The sequence below is a fragment of the Eriocheir sinensis genome, chromosome 49 (assembly GCF_024679095.1).
Source record: "Eriocheir sinensis breed Jianghai 21 chromosome 49, ASM2467909v1, whole genome shotgun sequence".
Classification (NCBI taxonomy): Eukaryota; Metazoa; Arthropoda; class Malacostraca; order Decapoda; family Varunidae; genus Eriocheir; species Eriocheir sinensis.
The window spans coordinates 10,803,085-10,825,269 of NC_066557.1; the positions used below are offsets into that span (position 1 = coordinate 10,803,085).

The 22,185-nt window shown below is 45.1% G+C and overlaps 2 protein-coding genes across 2 annotated transcripts; both read right to left on the reverse strand.

The window, feature by feature from the left end:
* Positions 1 to 828: 828 nt before the first annotated feature.
* LOC126981898 (uncharacterized) lies at positions 829 to 3,433 on the reverse strand. Its single transcript, XM_050833538.1, has 2 exons — positions 3,241 to 3,433; positions 829 to 2,299 (listed from the first exon to the last, which is right to left on the reverse strand). Exons 1-2 carry the CDS (start codon positions 3,400 to 3,402, stop codon positions 935 to 937), a joined length of 1,527 nt encoding a protein of 508 aa, XP_050689495.1. The 5' UTR covers positions 3,403 to 3,433; the 3' UTR covers positions 829 to 934.
* Positions 3,434 to 8,144: 4,711 nt separating this feature from the next.
* LOC126981899 (pancreatic lipase-related protein 2-like) lies at positions 8,145 to 22,000 on the reverse strand. The gene is made up of 12 exons (XM_050833539.1): positions 21,835 to 22,000; positions 20,819 to 21,231; positions 18,339 to 18,490; positions 15,794 to 15,907; positions 14,466 to 14,612; positions 13,158 to 13,404; positions 12,442 to 12,516; positions 11,792 to 11,901; positions 11,085 to 11,208; positions 10,493 to 10,625; positions 10,057 to 10,230; positions 8,145 to 9,458 (listed from the first exon to the last, which is right to left on the reverse strand). Exons 2-12 carry the CDS (start codon positions 20,949 to 20,951, stop codon positions 9,374 to 9,376), a joined length of 1,494 nt encoding a protein of 497 aa, XP_050689496.1. The 5' UTR covers positions 20,952 to 21,231; positions 21,835 to 22,000; the 3' UTR covers positions 8,145 to 9,373.
* Between the last annotated feature and the right edge of the window lie 185 nt (positions 22,001 to 22,185).

A 22,185-nucleotide genomic window follows, 5' to 3' on the forward strand; every position in this document is an offset into this window, starting at 1 on the left:
TTAAATTTCTTGTCTCATTTTTACCCCTTCTGTCTACTTACCGATCTGTTTGTCTCGTCTCAATCTTTTTACGTTTTTGTTAATATTTTCACTCTTTGTTCTTACTCATTTACATTAATTTTTTTCTGCTCTCGGCCTATTTCTCTATGTTTATCTACTTATCAATCTATCTCTATATCTATCAGTTCATGTATGTTTTTATTTATATGTAGTTTTACTCTACTTTTATGTTTCATTTTTCCCTTCCCTCCATCTTTTTTTTTTTTATCAATATCCATCTACTTAACTATTTATCTATATGTACATACTTGCTCTAATGATCTATCTCTCATTTTTCTATGTATTTATGTTTTTATTTACCTTACTTTCCTCCGTGATACGCACTATTTTTCCTATTACAACTTCAACAACTTCAGCACTCTTTTGTTTCTCATAGTTTTCTCCTCATGACATAAGAAACTCGCCTAAGAATAGTGAAGAACTCCATAAAACTACCTCGTATCGTGTTAAAGCCGCATATTCAAAGGTAACCAACCACAGATGACCTTCCGTTCGGCTAACTGGGAAAACTCTGCGGTGTTTACTTTGCGTGTTTCGCTTACCATGTATAACCAACCCTTTTTCCTACCTGCCTAACCATTCCTTTTCCTTTTGTAGTGAAGGTAGAGTAAGAGGTAGATACTAGCTGCTGGGATGTTGGTCCTTTGCTCAACTTCGTCTTGTTTTTTTCTTTCTGCATTTTTTTATTCGTTTATGTGATAATTTGAGATGTTCTTCGTGGGTCGTGTATACATGTGTGTGTGTGTGTGTATATATCATAAAAGCCGCTGATAATTGTTCTCTTTATTGCATCTTGGTGGCGAGAGATAAATACACGAGGTGAATGTGGTGATTAAGATGAATGAAGGGGGTAATGGAAGGGAGGGAGGAGGGATTAGAGGAGGGTGCGTGCCAGCAGAAGGGTGATGAAGGCGGTGGGGGCGAGGGTGAGGGGGGCAGCCCCTGAAGGCTCCGGCTTGGGGGTTTGAGTTGATGTTGGGGGACTGACGGTGCTGTCGTGTGAGGGGGGCGGGGTGGTGCTAGGTGAGGGGAAGTGGGAGGACGGTTGGGTGGTGGTGGGGGAGGAGGAAGGTGACAACGCTGGGGTGGTGTGGTCGTGGGGAGCTGTGGTGGGAGGGGGTGGGGGAATGATGGAGGGTGAGGGGGGGCGGAGGATCTTGGTGCAGGCGGCGGTGAAGGCAGCGAGGTTGGTGCCGTCCTGACACAGGCCCTTGCCCAACAGTGCCTCTTGCAGGTCGCGCCGCCCCTCCGCGGCTGCCGGCATCGCCCACAGCAGGTCTTGGCAGCGGCAGCGGAAGCGGTTCTGTCCCGCGGAGAACACGTGGACGTCTCGGTGCAGCGTGAAGGCGCGCGGCGCCACGCTGCTGAACGTGTTGTTGGTAAGGGCAAGGAAGGTGTGGCGCGGCGCTCCCGGCCATCCTCGCAGCCCCTCCAGTGCTCCGTCCTCCAGCCTCCCCAGCGTGTTGTCCACCAGCATGGCGGCACTGATCTCACAGGGGTTGTTGAGAGCCAGGTCCAGCGCCGCGCCGCCCACGTGGCCCACCTCGTTGCTGCCCATGATCAGGAAGCCGAAGGCGTCGCCGGTGATGGCCTGCGGCCCCAGCACCTCGATGTGATTATGGAACAGCAGCAGCTGTGTCCCGAACTGCGGCAGCGAGAGGTTCTTATCATCGCCGGGGCCGCTGCGGCCAGACAGCACGTCCAGCACGCGGTCGCGGTCATCGTCAACCTCCCGCACCTCGCCGCACGCCTCGTTGCTGTGCCCCACGGGGCCACCGCTGCCGCGGGACAGGTTGACGGCGTGGGGCTTCAGCTCCCCGAGGCTGCTGTGCCAGAGCGCCAGGTGTGTGAGGGCCGGCAGCCTGGCCCACGCCCCGCTCTCCACCAGGGCCAGACTGGCGTTGGCCACTTCCACCACTCGTAGGAGCGGTAAGTCGCTGAAGGCGCCGCCGCGCACCGCGCCCGCCGCACCGCCGACCAGTCGCACCTTCTCCAGCAGCTGCAGTCCGCGGAAGGCGTGGCTCGGCACCTCCAGGAAATTACAGTTGATGAAGGTGATTGCCGTGATGGATGGCTGCCAGGGGGCTGCGGCGCCGTCCTCGGCAAAGGTCACTCGCGCCCCCTCCAGCACCAGCAGCTCGGGGCCCACTTCAGCCTCCAGGGTCGGCCAGCTCAGCTCCAGCCTCGCCCGGGCACACCCGGTCTGGTTGATTGTCAGGCTTGCCACGGCCACGTCCACCTGGTGGGGGGGGGGGGGAGAGAGAGAGGAAAGTTAGGGGGTGCTGGGCTCGGCGGGCGATAGAACATAGGGGGGGGGTAGGGTCAGGATTTTTTGTTTTTTTTTTTTTTTTTACGTCTTGGCATATTGCGCCGGTAGGCTTCTTCACGGTGGATCCTGATGGTCGGTGTGTGTGTGTGTGTGTGTGTGTGTGTGTGTGTGTGTGTGTGTGTGTGTGTGTGTAAATTGTTATGACTGGACACAAGCCACACTGTCACGAGGAGGCTTCTCTGTCTAGTGTTCGGGTACGCAATCCTGTTTCAACAAATGCCCTAACTACACCTCTCCGACTGGTCCTCTGTCACTGTGTCTACCCTGACCTGAATAATTCTTGGGCCGTCTGCTTTGCCTGTCCATCCATTGCTAGTTCTCGGCATGACAGGACTTGCACAACCCTCATTAGTTCCACACCTCACCCCACTCACACCACTCACACTATACTCACACTACACCCTCACTCATTCCTACTCACACCATGCCCTCACTTCACGCTACTCACACCATGCCCTCAAATCACCCCTACTCACACTACACCCTCACTCATTCCTACTCACACCATGCCCTCACTTCACCCTACTCACACCATGCCCTCAAATCACCCCTACTCACACTACACCCTCACTCATTCCTACTCACACCATGCCCTCACATCATGCCCACAAATCACCCCTACTTACACTACACCCTCACTCATTCCTACTCACACCATGCCCTCACATCATGCCCTCAAATCACCCCTACTCACACTACACCCTCACTCATTCCTACTCACACCATGCCCTCACATCATGCCCTCAAATCACCCCTACTTACACTGCGCCCCCACCTCACCCTACTCATACCACACCTTCACACTCACCCCTACTCACACCATCCCCTCACACACCCCTCCTGACACTCACCTTCTCCAGTCTCTGCATACAGTTACAGTGCACATCCATTTTGTCTGGGGAGTCGACGGAGGGTTTCATATCACATTTCTTAGTCCGCTGTCCCTCCACCGCCGCCGCCGCCACCGCCACCACCAGGCACCACCACAGCCACTCCTTCCCTGTGTTTCCCATGTCTCTGGCACTCACTGTTCACTAATGAGTCTCCCAGCCCGTGGCACTGCTATATAACAGTGCCAGGAGTCCCTTTCCGGTGACACACACACACACACACACACACACACACACACACACACACACACACACGTGATTTCCCGACCTGAATCCCCCCTCCTCCTCCTCCTCCTCCTCCTTTTTCTTCATTCATCATTTCCATTTTTAGCCTCATTTTGTTCCCTTCCTTCCCTCCTTTTCCTCCATTCTTCGTTTTCATTTTTAAATTTCTCTCTCCACACCCTTATTTTTTTTCCTCCTAAGCCTTACAGCCTACTCTTTATTCCTATTTCTGTCCTTTCGTGTTATATTTGTAATAATTTCTAACCTTCCCCAATTTCCTTTCCACTTTAACCCCATTTCCCTTCCTTCATTCCCTTTTCACACCCTTATTTTTTTCCTTCTAATCCTTACAGCCTAATCCTTATTCCTATTTCTGTCCTTTCGTGTTCTATTTGTAATAATTTCTAACCTTCCCCAATTTCCTTTTCACTTTAACCCCATTTCCCTTCCTTCCTTCCCTTTCCATACCCTTATTTTTTTCCTTCTAAGCCTTACAGCCTACTCTTTATTCCTATTTTTGTCCTTTCGTGTTATATTTGTAATAATTTCTAACCTTCCCCAATTTCCTTTTCACCTTATAACCCCCATTTCCCTTCCTTCATTCCCTTTCCACACCCTTATTTTTTTCCTTATTTTTCGCTTCTTCATGTCCTTTTGTGTTCTATTTGTAATAATTTCTAACCTTCCCCAATTTCCTTTCCACTTTAACCCCATTTCCCTTCCTTCATTCCCTTTTCCACACCCTTATTTTTTTTCCTTCTAATCCTTACAGCCTCCTTTTTCGCTTCTTCATGTCCTTTTGTGTTCTAATTTTAATCATTACCAACCTTCCCCAATTTCCTTTTCACCTTAACCCCCATTTCCTTTTCTGCATTCCCTTTCCACACCCTTATTTTTTTCCTTATTTTTCGCTTCTTCATGTCCTTTTGTGTTATATTTGTAATAATTTCTAACCTTCCCCAATTTCCTTTTCACTATAACCCCATTTCCCTTCCTTCATTCCCTTTCCATACCCTTATTTTTTTCCTTCTAATCCTTACAGCCTCCTTTTTAGCTTCTTCATGTCCTTTTCTATTCTATTTTTAAGCATTACCAACCTTCCCTCATTTCCCTCTGTTCTTAACCCATGAACCAACCAAAAAAAAAAACTTATTAAAACCCGACTGATTTCCTTTTTTAGCCCTTTGAAAATATTTAATGTGAGAGGCGGAAGAGATGACAGTACCTTCACTTCCTCACTTCCCGTCCTGTCTGACCATCACTTCCCGTCACTTCCCGTCCCGTCTTCCCCACCTTAACCCTTCCCCTCGTGCCGCTGACCCGGGTGTGGCCGCCTGTATCCGGTCTTAATTAATGAGGTGCCACTGATGTTTCCGCACCTACGTCCATTAGATTGCGTGAACTTGGGCTTGGTCTGGGGCGTGGGTGCTTGGCTTGGTGTTCTCAGAGACGCTTTCGGTTCTCAAAACATATTTCCCAAGGCCATTAAGGAGGTTAGTAGGATTCTTATGTGTGTTTCTTCACGTTCATGGTGCAGAAGCCTTGTCAAACTATCACTAGGCTCATAAAACTACCCAAGGAAATACTAATGCAGCTTTTAGGATAAGGAGGTTAGTCGGATTCTTATGTGTGTTTTTTCACGTCCATGGTGCAGAAGTCGTGTCAAACTATCACTAGGCTCATAAAACTACCCAAGGAAATACTAATGCAGCTTTTAGGATAAGGAGGTTAGTCGGATTCTTATGTGTGTTTCTTCACGTTCATGGTGCAGAAGTCGTGTCAAACTATCACTAGGCTCATAAAACTACCCAAGGAAATACTAATGCAGCTTTTAGGATAAGGAGGTTAGTCGGATTCTTATGTGTGTTTTTTCACGTCCATGGTGCAGAAGTCGTGTCAAACTATCACTAGGCTCATAAAACTACCCAAGGAAATACTAATGCAGCTTTTAGGATAAGGAGGTTAGTCGGATTCTTATGTGTGTTTCTTCACGTTCATGGTGCAGAAGTCTTGTCAAACTATCACTAGGCTCATGGAACTACCCAAGGAAATACTAATGCAGCTTTTAGGATAAGGAGGTTAGTCGGATTCTTATGTGTGTTTCTTCACGTTCATGGTGCAGAAGTCGTGTCAAACTATCACTAGGCTCATAAAACTACCCAAGGAAATACTAATGCAGCTTTTAGGATAAGGAGGTTAGTCGGATTCTTATGTGTGTTTTTTCACGTTCATGGTGCAGAAGCCTTGTCAAACTATCACTAGGCTCATAAAACTACCCAAGGAAATACTAATGCAGCCTTTAGGATAAGGAGGTTAGTCGGATTCTTATGTGTGTTTTTTCACGTCCATGGTGCAGAAGTCTTGTCAAACTATCACTAGGCTCATAAAACTACCCAAGGAAATACTAATGCAGCCTTTAGGAAAGCCTTATCAAATGTGTATATGTAAAGCCCGGATTCTCAGTCGCTTTCGGTTCTCAAAACATATTTCCCAAGGCCATTAATAGCGTCTTCCATTTAGCGTAACCCGTTTCTGGGTCGTGATCTGTAGTCCTTGATAGAGAGAGTCCCGACAACCTAAGATTTGGACGCCATTATTGTCCCTGTTTTCGCCGCGCTTTTCAAACACACGCTCTCGCGGCGAAAACAGGGCCAATAATGGCGTCCAAATCTTAGGTTGTCGGGACTCTATCTATCAAGGGACTCTACAGATCACGACCCAGAAACAGGTTACGCTAAATGGAAGACGCTATAAGGAGGTTAGTCGGGGTCTTATGTGTGTTTTTTCACGTCCATGGCGCAGAAGCCTTGTCAAACTATCACTAGGCTCATGGAACTACCCAAGGAAATACTAACGCAGCCTCTAGGAAAGCCTTACAGCAGAGGAGTCAATTCAAGGGCATCAAAAAAGGTAACAAATGTGAAGAAAAAGCCCGCTACTCACTGCTCGTATAAAGAGTTAGAGGAGTGGCCGAAATATAGGTCAATTTCGGGAGGGGAGGTGTCCTGATATCCTCCTCTTGAAAGAGTTCAAGTCGTAGGCAGTGTGTGTGTGTGTGTGTGTGTGTGTGTGTTTGAGAATATGGGTTTTGGGAACTCCACAAAGGACGGGAGTGAGTGTGGAGTTTAGTGAAAAGACTCTGAACTTCTGGTGACTGACTCGGCAGTTTCTTTCTTTCTTTGTTTCTTTCATTTGTTTCTTTCATTTCATTTGTTTCCTTTCGTTTCATTTTATGGTGAACGGCGGAGGGGTAGAGAGGGTATGGAATGTGGAGGGATGGAGCATGCAGAGGTGGAGGCATACGAGTAGGGGGGTGTAGGGATAAGGTAGGCAGAGGTGGAAGTAAAAAATAGGGAGGTGGAGAGGTGGAGTATGCAATGGCTGGAAGTGGATAACCGCAAAGCCAAACAGGAAAGGAAGGTGGTTGGTTGTGGAAGGGGAAAAAAGGTGTGGGGGAAGGGAGGGAGTGGGAGGGTGACAAACTGGAAGAAAGGAAAAGTGGATGAGGGGGAGGTGGAGAGGTGGAGTATACAGTGGATGGAAGTGGGTAACCGCAAAGCCAAACAGGAAAGGAAGGTGGTTGGTTGTGGAAGGGGAAAAAGGTGAGGGGAAGGGAGGGAGTGGGAGGGTGACAAAGTGGAAGGAAGGAAAGGTGGATGAGGGGGTGGAGGGAGGTGGAGGTAATAGTGGAAGGTGTTTGTGTTAGTTTGTTCAGGTGTTCTTCAGGTAGTGTGATATTTTGCTGTTGTTGTTGTTGTTGTTGTTGTTAAAGTGTGTGTTTCAGAGGTTACGTAATGTGTGTGTGTGTGTGTGTGTGTGTGTGTGTGTGTGTATCGTACCGTGCTTTGAGTCATGTTTATTTTTATTACTTTTTTTTGTCATTTCCTATTCGGTTTTCTTTCTTTCTTTTTCTTTTTTTTTCTTTTTTTTACTCATTTGTTTTTTCTACTTGTTTGTTCGTTTGTTTGTTTTAATTTCGTTGTTTTCTTGATTTCTTTTATTATATTTTTGCTGTATCTTTTATTTTATCATGTTTATTATTATTACTGTTATTTTTTGTCTCGTACTATTGTTTTTTTTTATTCTTTATTTGTTTTCCTCTTTGTTTTTTTATTATATTTCTCTATCTATCTATCTTTCTATCTATCTATCTATCTATCTATCTCTGTGTGTGTGTGTGTGTGTGTGTGTGTGTGTGTGTGTGTGTGTGTGTGTGTGTGTGTGTGTGTGTGTGTGTGTGTGTATGAGTCAGAGGAAAAGGTGTGTGTGTGTGTGTGTGTGTGTGTGTGTGTGTGTGTGTGTGTGTGTGTGTGTGTGTGTGTGTGTGTGTGACGTCACGTGGTAAAGCCCTCTTCTTTTGTCCTTATCTCTCTCTCCCCCTCCCTCTTCCTTCCTCTCCCCTTCCCCTCCCCCTCTCCCTCTCCCTCTCTCTCTCTCTCTCTCCCTCTCCCTCCCTCCCTCCTGCTCTAATTCTCTTGGTTCTTTTTATTCGTTTTTGTTTTTAAATATCTGAACTTTCTCCTGCATTCGGAAGGAAAGTGTCGTCATGTGTGTGTGTGTGTGTGTGTGTGTGTGTGTGTGTGTGTGTGTGTGTGTGTGTGAGGGAGATATATATAGGACAAAATAATCATACAAAAACATTATTACAATTATCATATTTATTATTACATATTTTCTGATTACACATACAAAAAATATCTATAACTAATATTTACAGTTTATGTACAAATTCGCTTTCTGTCATGTATGTCCCAAACATGTGTACACCAAAATGTGTACACGAAACTTTAAAAGATACACACAAAACAAGGATAGATGAAATGTATAGAAACAACGATGGTGGTGATGGTGGTGGTGGTGGAGGAAGAGATGGTGATTGGGGAAGCGATGGGAGGGGAGGAGGAGGAAGAGGAGGAGGGAAATGATGAGAATAAGGGAGAGGAAGAAGAAAAAAAAAGTAACAATGCGGTATGATAAAAATTAAACCTAAGCATACAAACATAATATATATACACACAAGATGTATAAAAAACTTTAAAAAAAGGCGCCTTGCCACTACACTAAACTCCGTCTCTTTGGCAACATGGAAGAGATACACCCACACCCTTACGTGAACCCACACCCACACCCACGCCCCCTACACCCCAACACACCCCGCCTCTTATACATGGGGTGATTACTCTGGGGAGGGGTTAGGTAAGAAGGGTTCGTTTGGGTGGTCAGGTCGTCACAGGGAAACATGGACGAGCAGGCATCAGAAAGCTTGTTGGCTCATTGCGAGGCTGCCTGCTTGAATGATTTAGTGGCAGGCATGTGTAGAAGATTAAAGCATTTCTGTGCGTTCTCATGGGTAGGTTTCGTTCACTCCTGACGCAGCAAAGTGACGCTAAACGCGATTCTTAAAAGAGTTGATCGTTTCCGCACTAACTACTTATACGGGAAGGCTGCTCCAGTGGCGGGCGACTCTTCGTGGCTCCTGCTGATATCTGTGCTGCATCGCTTTGCTTCAATTGTTTTCCCGTTGTTTCTTGTCCTCGGGTTAGTTTGTAGCGTGAAGAGTTTGGAGTAATCGACGTTGCTGAACTTCTTGAGGTACTTAAAGACTTGTATCAGTCCTCCCGCAGTCCCCACTTTTCATCGTGAAGAGGTTGAGGCGCTAGAGTCGTTAAGTTAGATCAAGGTGAGGTGAGGTAAGGTCAGATCAACAGGTTTTAGGTGAGGTGAGGTCATTGCTGGTCATGTTAACAGTTTTTCTTCATGTTTTGGGTCAACACAAAATCCATCAGGGTCAAGTTAGATTATGGCGACTTGAGGTCAGGTCAGATCAGCAGGTTACAGGTGCAGTGCGGAGAGGTCATTGCGGGTCAGGTTAACAGACGTCCCTCATGTCCTTTTGGGTCAACACGTAATCCTTGTCGAACTTCTGGACGGGAACTTCAAAGCAGAACTTCCACCTGTAGGAACGTGAAGAGAAAGAAATTAAAGATTAGAGAATTATAAAGATTGGGTTACACTCTGTTCAGGATAACTTGGCGAATGAGTCCCACCCTCTCCTCCTCCTCTCTCCCAATGAACGTATGCTATTGGCGAATCCACATGCAAGCCACGCCCCTTTCCCAACCCAGGCTGCACATGATTGGTGGATGTTTTTTTGGGCTGTAAAGTGATGGGGGTGAAAATAACCGACCTACTTTATTATTATTTTTTTTTTTTTGGTTTTTCACCTTCCTCACTCTTCTTCCTTAACTCCATCTCCTTCTTCTTTTATCTCTGTGACTTTCCCTCTCTTCTTTTTATGTTGCCTGTTCTCGTTCTATCATTCACTTTCTCTAATCTATTCTTCCTTCATTTCTATTACTTTCCCTTCCTTTCATATTCATCGTTCTCATTTTATCATATTTCTAATCCCTCCATCCTTCATCTCTATCATCATCCCTTCCTTTCATATTTCCAGTTCTGGTTCTGTTATTCATTTTCTCTATTCACTTCTTCCTTCATCTCTGTTACTTTCTCTTCCTTTCATATATCCCTCACATCCAGGTCCCCACCCACCTGATATCCTTTCCGAGAGGCTCCACCGTGACAGACTCAATGAACACGGCTTTCTTGAACCTCGGGAACAGCCAGGTCGGATCCTCAAAGTGCAGGGTGATCCGCTTCAGCCTCCCAATGTCTCTTGTCAGGACCACTCGGCGATGCGTGGAATCGGCCTCGTAGTAATGGGACCTGGAGATGGGATAGCAAAGAAGCATTAACAGCAACAGTAGTAGTAGTAGCAGTAGTAGTAGGAGGAGGAGGAGTAATTATAGTAGTAGTAGAAGCTCAAATAGTATATCGAAATCATTATCAGCTGCAGTGATTTCAGATAGTAAGGACGGCATTTAACAAGTTCACATTAACGAATTCACATCTAACGAGTGTTCTTTGGCGCCTCTTACTCGTTAGAATGGAGAGCTTAGTTTAATAGTAGTAGCAATAGTCGACTCACTGGCTGGAGAGTTTGAGGGTGGGTGAGACGTCCTTGTGGCCCTCCAGCTTGACGTGGGTGATGGCGAACTCTCCCTGGTAGTCCCTCGCCTCGGTGCTGTTGCTGGCGGTCACACTGATGCGGTAGTGGTACCCTGCGAGGGGGGGGGGGGGGGGCTTTAGTGTTGGATGAATGTCAGCTTTTTCAGCTTTCTTTCATGACTTTTTTCTTTTTTTTTTGTTCGTTCAATTTCTTACTACCTCATCTTTTCTTATTCATTTACTCATTTACTTCATTTTTTTTTCACACACATATTTGTCAAAGATTTCGTGGGAGTTTAGTGCATTTCCAGGGGCAGCGTGATGACCCTGGTGGTAGTGTGACCTTTTTTCCGTACCATGAACGTAAAAAACACTCATTAAAAACATTCGTCAAGGATTTCGTCGGAGTTTAGTGCATCTCCAGGGGTAGCGTGATGACCCTGGTGGTAGTGTGACCTTTTTTAAGTACAATTAACATAAAAAACATTCATTACAACCCTATCACTCTCTCCGGACTTTATAAATAGGAGATGCGTCAGGCAGGAGCGCTTGAGAATACCGACTCTACTCACCACAGTGGGGGCTCCGGGCACGGGTCTCGAGGTAGAGGGAGGTATGGTGGGGCACGGGCAGGGGGGCGGCGGCCAGACCCATGGGGGAGCAGGGATGGCTGGCGTCACACCCCCAGCACTCACCCTGGAGGAGGAGGAGGAGGAAGGGATGAGGGAAGGAGGTGAAGAGAGAACGGGAAGAGGCAGGAGGATGATTAAGAATAGGGATTTATTTCTTTGCACTTCTTTTGTATAGGTGGAAAATTAGAAGTGGGAGGAAGGAGGAGGAAGGAGGAGAACAAAATAAACAATAACGCAAGCAGAAAAAGACGTAGGAAAGGACTTAAAAACCAAAAACGAAACTTGCAAAACCAGTCCATGAGTAGTACAATATATTACAGTAGAAGAGTATAGTATAGCAGTACAGTATAGCATGGTAGTATAGTATAGCAAAACCAGAACATGAATAGCAGAATAGCAGACTCATCCTTCCAGAACACTCACCAGAACATGGATAGCGTAGAAAGAGGAATCTACATTTAACCCTCATAGCAGACTCATCCTTCCAGAACACTCACCAGAACATGGGTAGCATAGAAAGAGGAATCTACATTTAACCCTCATAGCAGACTCATCCTTCCAGACATACTCACCAGAACATGGATAGCATAGAAAGAGGAATCTACATTTAACCCTCATAGCAGACACATCCTTCCAGACATACTCACGTCAATGAACTCTTGGTAGGAGGGGCAGACAACGGCGAGCATGGGGCAGGACTGTCTGATGGATTCGGTGAAGTAGGTGATGGCCCGCGTGTGGTGACAGCTGGGTGCCCCTTCAAAAGACAAAGAAAACGGGTAACGAAAACACAGAAAATGGGTAACACGGGGACCCAAAGTAGAGAGAAAAATATAGGGAAAAGGAGAAAAGAGAGAAGAAAGCGTTTAAAACTATTCTGATTTAGTGAAGCATAAGTTTTGTCATTCATTCATTGTTTTTTTGTTGTTTTGTTGTTTTGTCTTTGTTTGTTCAGCATTGTTAGCATTATTGATTTGTTTTAATACGCAAGTTTAATCGTTGTAATACATTTGTTTCTCTCCCAGTTACCGCATTCTCTTATTTGTTTATTTATGATAGTTTACGTTCTAATTTATTTGTTTATTTAGCATAGTTACCGTTATCATTATGTCTTTATTTAACATGGTGACCGTTGTAATACATTTGTTTCTCTCCCAGTTTCCGCATTCACTTATTTGTTTATTTATGATAGTTTACCTTCTAATTTAGTTGTTTATTTACCATAGTTTCAGTTATCATTATTTCCTTCCTTATCATGGTGACCGTTATAATTCATTCGTTTATTTATAACACTTACCGTTGTCACATCCGGGCTGCGTTCCGCCGTTGGGGTAGAAATCCAGGTGACCAATAGGTTGCGTCATGCCCAGGCCTGGAAAACGATGAAATGAAAACTAAATAAGAGGAAAGAGGATGACGAGGTTCAAAAGGAAAAGGAAGCGGAGGAGAAAGTGGAGGGAGATTGCGAAGTAGAGGAAAGAGAAAGCAAATAAGGTAAAGTTAAGGAGAAGTAGGAAATAAAGGAGAAATAGAGGACGATGTAGGGTATAGAGAAAATTGAGAAGGTATTGAAAAGGGAAAGGAGGAACAAGTGATTAAGGGAGAAAAGAAGGAGAAGGCTATAGTCTGTTCAGAGCAAAACTTAATTAATCTCCAAGAGTAACTTAACAAAAAACAAAAGAAATTTTAAACTGTGAAAAAAACAAGTAAAACAACCTAAGAACGATGAAACTAAGAAAGAAAAAATAAAGGAAAAAAATTAAAACAAAACTTAATTAATCTCCAAGACTAACTAAACAAAAAACAAAAGAAATTTAAAACTGTGAAAATAAAACAAGAAGCAAAACAACCTAAGAACGATGAAACTAAGAAGGCAAAAATAAAGAAAAAAAATCAAAACAAAACTTAATTAATAAACAAAAACAAAAGAAAGCTAAAACCGTCAAGAAACAAAGCCAACAAAACCATAAACAAGAAACAAAACAACCACACCAAAGCAAACAGCGAACTCACTCAGTGGGAAGCCCAGAATCGGAGCGTCATCAGTGTGAATGACATCAACAAAGGTGGCGTCAGAGGTGTCTAGGCGGGTGACGGGGTTGGTGTCATTGAAGTAAGGCTCGGCGGGGTCCAGGCCGGTAATGCGTGGCAGGGTGAGACTGTAAGTTCGCTTCAGGATGCTGCCCGCCTGCCCGTTAAGGTGTGCGCCCAGACTGTGCCCGATCAGGTGAAAGTCAGAGATAGGGACGTCCGCGAAGATCTGGGAACATGGAAACAGGTGGGAATAAGGGGTTTGTGAGAGCAGGAATTTGTGGGAAAGTTGAAATCGGTGAAATAGATGGAAAATATGTGTTTGTGTAGCCAGAACTTCTCATTAAGGGTATTGAAGATCTGGGAACATGGAAACAGGTGGGAATAAGGGGTTTGTGAGAGCAGGAATTTGTGGGAAACTTGAAATGGGTGAAACGGGTGGAATATATGTGTTTGTGTAGGCAGAGCTTCATAAAGGGTATTGAAAAGGGGGTTAAAAGTGGGTGTTAGTGTTTCTGTAAGGGTTTGGAGTGGGTTTTAGTGTTTTCGTGGGTTTGGAATGGGTGCTGTGTTTCTGTAAGGGTTTTGAAATGGATGCTGTGTTTCTGTAAGGGTTTTGAAATGGATGCTATGTTTTTGTAAGGGTTTGAAATGGGTGTTATGTTTCTGTAAGGGTTTTGAAATGGGTGACTGGCCGAACAGGTGGAACGAGGGGTACATAAGGGGGTAAAAATGGGTACTGTTTTATTAAGGGGGTTATAATGGATGTTGTGGTTATCTCCCCAACTCATCTCAAACTACCCAATACCCCAACCCCACGAACCATACCTAACTACTTCTCAACTCATACCCAAACCTCCCAACCATACCCCACCCCCTCAATTCATCCTCAGACCTCCCACCCATACCTCGACTGTCCTCAACCATACCCAGCTACCCCAAACCATATCCCAATCCCCTCAACCCCCCGACAACCATACCCCAGAACCCCCAACTCATCCTTAACTGCCCCCAACCATACCCAGCTACCCCAAACCATATCCCAACCCCCTCAACCCCCCCGACAACCATATCCCAGAACCCCCAACTCATCCTCAACTGTCCCCAACCATACCCAGCTACCCCAAACCATATCCCAACCCCCTCAACCCCCAACAACCATACCCCAGAACCCCCAACTCATCCCCATCTATCCTCAACCACATCCCAACCCCCAACCTCCCCCGACTCAACCTCCAAGCCCCCCAACCCAACCCACCCCCCCACTATACCCCCCCCCCCAGTACTCACGTTCAGGGAGTAGATGAGATAGGCCAGCTGCGCTCCGACCAGTCTGAGGTTGGCCACGGCCTGACTGAAGGGCGGCATGGATCCTACGCTCCAGTCTACCACCACGACGTTCTGGTCCGCCGCCCGCAGTAGCTCCCCCTTCAGCGTCTGCAGGAGTGGTGGTAGTTGTAGTAGTAGTAGTAGTAGGAGGAGGAGGAGGAGTGTAGTAGTGGTAGTAGAAGGAATAAAAGTGGTTGTGTTGGTGGAAATGGAGACACCGTTGTAGTAGTAGTGGTAGCAGTAGTAGTAGTAGTAGTAGTAGTAGTAGTGGTAGTAAGGGGGAAGAGTTCAGAGAGCTACTGTTGAACCAGGAAGGAGATACTTGTAAACATAGAGATAGCAAAAGAAAAATTATAGAGGACGGAGACTAAAAGAATTATCAATGAGGAAAGATACTGAGGCGAAGGAGGAGGAGGAGGAGGAGGAGGAAGAGGATACTTGTAAACAGGAAGATAACAAATGAAAATAAAAGGAGGAAGGAGAGTAAAAATTATCAATGAAAGAAGAAAACGAGTCGGAGGAGGAGGAGGAGGAAGAGGAGGAGGAGGAGGAGGCGAAAGTGAGGATGTTGTTGTTGTGATAATCTTCGTTATCTCCACTTTTGTCTGGTGGAGGTAACTGTTATCTTAGATGGAGATGATAGAGGAGGAGGAGGAGGAGGAGGAGGAGGAGATGTAGATGAGGGTGAAGGTCAAGTAAGAGCGATCACACACACACACACACACACACACACACACACACACACACACACACACACACACACACACACACACACACACAAGATAGATAACAGAACTAGCCTCCTTTTGACTTTTGCACATCAGTCTTTAACCTTCTGAACCGTACACACACACACACACACACACACACACACACACACACACACACACACACACACACACACACACACACACACACACACACACACACACACACACACACATATTTTATTTTTCCTTTCTTTTCTTTCTTTCCTTCATCTTCCCTTTTATTTTTTGCTCATTATCTTTCCTTTTACATGTATCTTTTTCTTCCTTCAATAGTATCTCTCTTAAAATCCTCCCCTTACTACTACTACTACTACTACTACTACTACTACTACTACTACCACTACTACATTTCCTCTACGGCCTCCATCCATTAGAATTGCGCTGAGATATTATGTTTTATGATATTCTCTCACAAAACTACTACTACTACTACTACTACTATTACTAATCTCTTACACGTGACTCTCTATCAGCCTAGCCAATGAGCCTTTCCATAACACCCGGCCTCACGTGACTCACCTTTGCCCACGCCACTCCCCCGTGCGAGAGATAGCCGTGCACCACTACCTTGAAGGGCCTGCCAGGGGTAAAGGGCGCCCCCACGATGGTACTCAGCTGGCCGGGATCGAGAGGCTGTGATGGGAAGGGGAGAGAAGTTAGGTGTTTGATGGGAAGGAGGAAGAGATGGTTAGGGATGTTATGGGAATGGAAAAAGAGTTAGGGATGTTGATGGGATAGGGGAAGAGTGTTTTAGGGCTGTGATGGGAAGAGAAAAAGAGAGTTAGGGGCTGAAGGGAAGGGGAGAGAAGTTAGGTATTTGATGGGAAGGAGGAAGAGATGGGTAGGGATGTTATGGGAATGGAAAAAGAGTTAGGGCTGTTGATGGGATAGGGGAAGAGTGTTTTAGGGCTGTGATGGGAAGAGAAAAAGAGAGTTAGGGGCTGAAGGGTAGGGGAGAGAAGTTAGGTATTTGATAGGAAGGAGGAAGAGATGGTTAGGGATGTTATGGGAATGGAAAAAGAATTAGGGCTGTTGATGGGATTGGGGAAGAGTGTTTTAGGGCTGTGATGGGAAGAGAAAAAGAGAGTTAGGGGCTGAAGGGTAGGGGAGAGAAGTTAGGTATTTGATGGGAAGGAGGAAGAGATGGGTAGGGATGTTATAGGAAAGGAAAAAGAGTTAGGGATGTTGATGGGATAGGGGAAGAGTGTTTTAGGGCTATGATTGGAATAGAAAAGAGTTAGGGGTTTTGATGGGGAGGGGAGAGAAGTTAAGTGTTTGATGGGAAGGAGGAAGAGATGGGTAGGGATGTTATGGGAATGGAAAAAGAGTTAGGGCTGTTGATGGGATAGGGGAAGAGTGTTTTAGGGCTGTGATGGGAAGAGAAAAAGAGAGTTAGGGGCTGAAGGGTAGGGGAGAGAAGTTAGGTATTTGATAGGAAGGAGGAAGAGATGGTTAGGGATGTTATGGGAATGGAAAAAGAATTAGGGCTGTTGATGGGATTGGGGAAGAGTGTTTTAGGGCTGTGATGGGAAGAGAAAAAGAGAGTTAGGGGCTGAAGGGTAGGGGAGAGAAGTTAGGTATTTGATGGGAAGGAGGAAGAGATGGGTAGGGATGGTATAGGAAAGGAAAAAGAGTTAGGGATGTTGATGGGAAAGGGGAAGAGTGTTTTTGGGCTGTGATGGGAAGAGAAAAAGAGAGTTAGGGGCTGAAGGGAAGGGGAGAGAAGTTAGGTATTTGATAGGAAGGAGGAAGAGATGGTTAGGGATGTTATGGGAATGGAAAAAGAATTAGGGATGTTGATGGGAAATGGGAAGAGTGTTTTAGGGCTGTGATGGGAATAGAAAAGAGTTAGGGGCTGTGATGGGAAGGGGAGAGAAGTTAGGTGTTTGATGGGAAGGAGGAAGAGATGGGTAGGGATGTTATGGGAATGGAAAAAGAATTAGGGATGTTGATGGGAAATGGGAAGAGTGTTTTAGGGCTGTGATTGGAATAGAAAAGAGTTAGGGGCTTTGATGGGAAGGGGAGAGAAGTTAGGTGTTTGATAGGAAGGAGGAAGAGATGGGTAGGGATGGTATAGGAAAGGAAAAAGAGTTTGGGATGTTGATGGGATACGGGAAGAGTGTTTTAGGGCTGTGATTGGAATAGAAAAGAGAGTTAGGGGCTTTGATGGGAAGGGGAGAGAAGTTAGGTGTTTGATGGGAAGGAGGAAGAGATGGGTAGGGATGTTATGGGAAAGGAAAAAGAGTTAGGGCTGCAAAATGTAAGGGAGGGGAAGAGGGAAGAGAGAGAGTTAGGGTTTTGATGGGGAGATTAAAGAGAGAATCAGGGTTTTAAAGGGAAGGAAAAGAGAATAGTTAGGGTCAAACGAGTATACTGCATTATTTTCTCCACCTCTCCTTCCACCTACATCATTCCGTCATCTTTTTCTCCTCCACTTTCACCTCCGTCATCATCTTTCCACCATCTTCATCACCACCTCCTCCATTTTGTCATCATCCTCAACCACTGTCTTCATCACCACCTCCTCCATTTTGTCCTTCACCTCCATCACCACCTCTCATCCACCTCCTCCACTTATCATCTGGAACCACCGTCATCATCTTGGCCTCTATCTGTTCCACCTCTATCATCATCCTTCCACCTCCACCTCTCCTTCACTTTCCATCATGACCATCAACCACCTCTCATCCACCCTCACCCACATTAGCCACATACTCAGCCCCGTCTCATCCATTCCTCTCCCATCTCATCCACTTCTTATACACCTGTCATTTATCTTTCATCCACCTTATCCCCCATATCATCCACCTCTTATTTATCTTTCATCCATCTGATCAACCTTTCATCCACCTCTCATCTACCGTCTCATCACCGTCACCTATCATTCACCTCTCATCCACCTCTCATCCCCTCTCAACCACCTCTCACCCCCTGTCATCCCCTTCTCATCCACAAACCCACCGCTCATCCATCCAATTTACCTCTCAACCACCTCTCATCCCCTTCTCATCCATATACTCGCCCCCCTTTCACCCCTACTCATCCCCCCCCCCCCCATACTCACCACGGGTACACTGTAGTTTTGGCGCGTGAAGAGGGAGAAGGTGGTGCCTATCTCCTCGGGGGACTGCGGGGCTCGAACCACGGGGCGCGAGGGACCTACCCAGGGGGGCTGAAGGGAGAAGCAAGCCGTCTGCCCGTACAGAAGGTGGCACTCTGGAAGGAGGAAGGAGGGGGGGATTAGTGGAGGGGGGGGGGAGAGAAAAGGGAAATGGATGGTGATGGAAGATGGGTGTAAGATATAGAAGGGGTGGTGCTGTAGTGGGGGTTAATGGGGAGGGGGAGATGGGAGTGAGTTTGTAATGGTAAGGTTTTTTTCGAAGGAGATAAGAGGGGGGAGGTTAGTGGGGGGGGAGAGAAAAGGGGGTAATGGGTGGTGATGGATGGAGATGGGTGTGAGATATAGAAGTGGTGCTGCTGTAATGGGGGTTAATGGGGAGGGGAAGAGAGCGAATGGGTTTGTAATGATAATAGAAGGGGGTTTAAGATATGGAAGGGGTGGTATTCAGGAAGGAGGCAGGGGTATTAATGCAGGAAGAGGAAATTGGAATGGGTATTTGTGTATGGGGGTTTCTGATTGTAGTGGAAGAAGATAGTGAAGATGATAATGAAAAATGGGAAGAAGAAAGAATGAAAGTGGGAGAAAATTATGGAAGTGGAAATAAAGAGGAGGAAAAGGAAGACTATGAGAGAAAGAGAAGGTGGAGGAGGAGGAAGAGGAAGAAGAGGAGGAGGAGGAGGAAGATAAAAAATAGAGGAAGAAGATAACAATACTGAAGAAAGGAAAGAACAAAGAACAAAAATGGAAGAAAATTATGGAAGTTAAAATAAAATAAAGAGGAGAAGGAGGAGGAGGAGGAGGAGGAAGACTATAAAAAAAAAACAGAAGGTGGGGAAGGAGGAAGAGGAAGAAGAGGAGGAGGAAGAAGACTATGAGAATAAAACAGAAGGTGGAGGAGGATTAAGAGGAAGAAGAGGAGGAGGAAGGAAGTGAAAATGAAATGAAGAGGAGGAGGAGGAGGAAGACTAGGACAAAAACAGAAGGTGGAGGAGGAGGAAGAGGAAGAAGAAGAGGAGGAGGGAAGTGAAAATGGAGGAGGAGGAGGAAAACAATTAGAAAAACAGAAAGTGGAGGAGGAGGAAGAGGAAGAAGAGGAGGAGGAAGGAAGTGAAAATGAAATAAAGAGGAGGAGGAGGAGGAAGAGGAAGAGGAAGAAGAAGAGGAGGAGGGAAGTGAAAATGGAGGAGGAGGAGGAGGAGGAAGACTATGAGAAAAAACAGAAGGAGGAGGAGGAGGAAGAGGAAGAAGAGGAGGAGGAGGAAAAAGAGAGAAAAAAAAGAGGAGTTAAGTGATTCATTCCTCTGTAGATATTCCTCCTTTTGCAATAATTCGTTAAAACATGGAAGTGTACAGAGAGTGGCAGTCTGGAGGGTGGACAAAGGGGGGGGGGTTGGGGGGGGGAGAAATCGAGGTTAATTGGGTATATGGAAATGGGAAATGGGGTGTTAGTGTATATATATATGGTTAATAGGAGAAGTGAACGGAAATGGGTTTAAGATAAGGAGAGGGTGGTAAACATTCTCTCTCTCTCTCTCTCTCTCTCTCTCTCTCTCTCTCTCTCTCTCTCTCTCTCTCGGGGTCATTCCTCTCCATATTTAAGGACAAAAGTACCCAAGAGGGAGATTTTGGGCACGGCAACAGAGAGAGAGAGAGAGAGAGAGAGAGAGAGAGAGAGAGAGAGAGAGAGAGAGAGAGAGGCGTGTCAGGATGTTACTCTCTCTCTCTCTCTCTCTCTCTCTCTCTCTCTCTCTCTCTCTCAAGAAACTGCTGACTTAAGGAAGAAGATAGCTGACTGTATGATTGACTGACTTGCTGAATGAATGAATGACGAACTGACTGACTGACTGATTGACTGACACTCTAACTATCTGACTGAATGAATGACGGGCTGACTGACTGACTGAATGACTAACTGACTGACTGACTGGCTGATTACTGTATGACCGACGAACTGACTGATTGCATGACTGACTGACTGACTAACTAACTAACTAACTACCTAACTGACTGACTAACTGACTGACTGACTGACTAACTAACTGACTGACTGACTGACTGACTCGTAGCAATGGGTTTAGGTTTATGAGTGGATGAAGGGCTTTACTCAGGGTGATGTCAGTAAGTAATTTTAGGGGTGAGATATCAAGGAGGAAACAAATTAAGGAAAAGACGAACAAATAAGTAAACAAAACTAAAAACAAACAAACGAAATGAAAACCAAACAAGTGAAAAAAAAGTGAATATAAGAAAACAGTGAAAGAAAACGACCCCCCCCAAAAAAAAAAAGAAAAGCAAGCAAAAAACAAACACAAGCAAAACAAGATAGAAAACAATTAAAAACAAACAAACGATAGCAAACCAAAAACAAGGAAAATCGAACAAAACAACACGGACAGACAAACACACAAACACGTCATACTCACGTTCTAAGGGGGCCTGAGGGGAGGGGGTGCTGGGTGAGGGGGTGAGGGGGGGGTCCACGCCTAGGTCCATCAGCAGGTTAAGGTTGAGCAGGTGGAACAACACGGCTTTTTTTGCCTCTATACTCGGGGCCATCTTGGAATCCCTTATGTAATATGGTGTTGGATTCCTTATGATTCCTTTAAGTGGGTTTGGATTCCTTTGTTTTTTCTTACTTGTATTTTCCTTATTTTTTATTGTTTTTTTTTTCTTTAGTTCGTTTTTATTCTTTTGCAGATTTTCTTGATCATCTTTTGTTTTCCTTGTTTTGTCCTTCTTCCAGTTCTTTCTTTTTCTTTCTTTTCTCTTTTCTTTAGTGTTTTAATTTTCTTGTTTTCTTTTATCTTGTCTTTTTTTTGTTTCTTTCTTTAATTATCTGTAAAAAAAAGCGGTTACTTGAATTAATTTATTGTTAAATTTTCACTGTTATTGATGTTTATGAGAGAGAGAGAGTGTGTGTGTACGTACCCGTTGACATGAATGGGTGCGTATTATCTTGTCACATGTCACACACACACACACACACACACACACACACACACGCAAGGAAGAGTAGAAAAATCACGTGGGAAAACATAGAAAGGTAAATAATTCTCTCTCTCTCTCTCTCTCTCTCTCTCTCTCTCTCTCTCTCTCTCTCTCACATTTTCTCTCGTTTCTTCTTCTCTTTTCTTCTTTTTCTTCCTCTTTTCTTATTTTTTCTTTATTTTCACACTCATATAAATTTAAACTTGAGAAATGCCATATTGAAAAAAAAATAACACAGAAAATAAAAAAAAAGAAAACAGAAAAAAACTCAAAAATACACAAATTACGTTTTCTGATCTAGTTTAAAAAAAATTTGTACACGACGTAAAATAAATATCTACTTTCCTTTGTTTTCTTCTCTTTTCTCAATGTCTTTCGTCTTTAATAAATTTGATGTGAAAGAAAGATTTGCGAAACTTAACGATAAACAAAAAACTTCTTATAAACTTACTGTAATGATTCTTCGGTGTCTTTTATCTTTTCCTTTCTTTTCTTTTCCCTGTTATCACTTATTATGTCTTATTCCTCTTGTTCCTCTCACTCTTGAAGCCTCGGCAGCAGGAGTGACACACAGACAACCTCTCCGTGCCAAAAAACAAGTGCGGTATGAATGACTGAGGCTGGCGAGGGGGGTATTTATAGGCTGCATGCCCCGACCCCACCCCCGGGCTATGGGTTGCCACAGGTCGCTGGATGCTTAGGTGTGTTTTGTAACCTTGCGTGTTTGTGTGTTATATGTGTAATTCACCACGGCCTGATCACGCACTGGACTTGTCATCGCCGGCAAGTTCCCCCCGTTTAA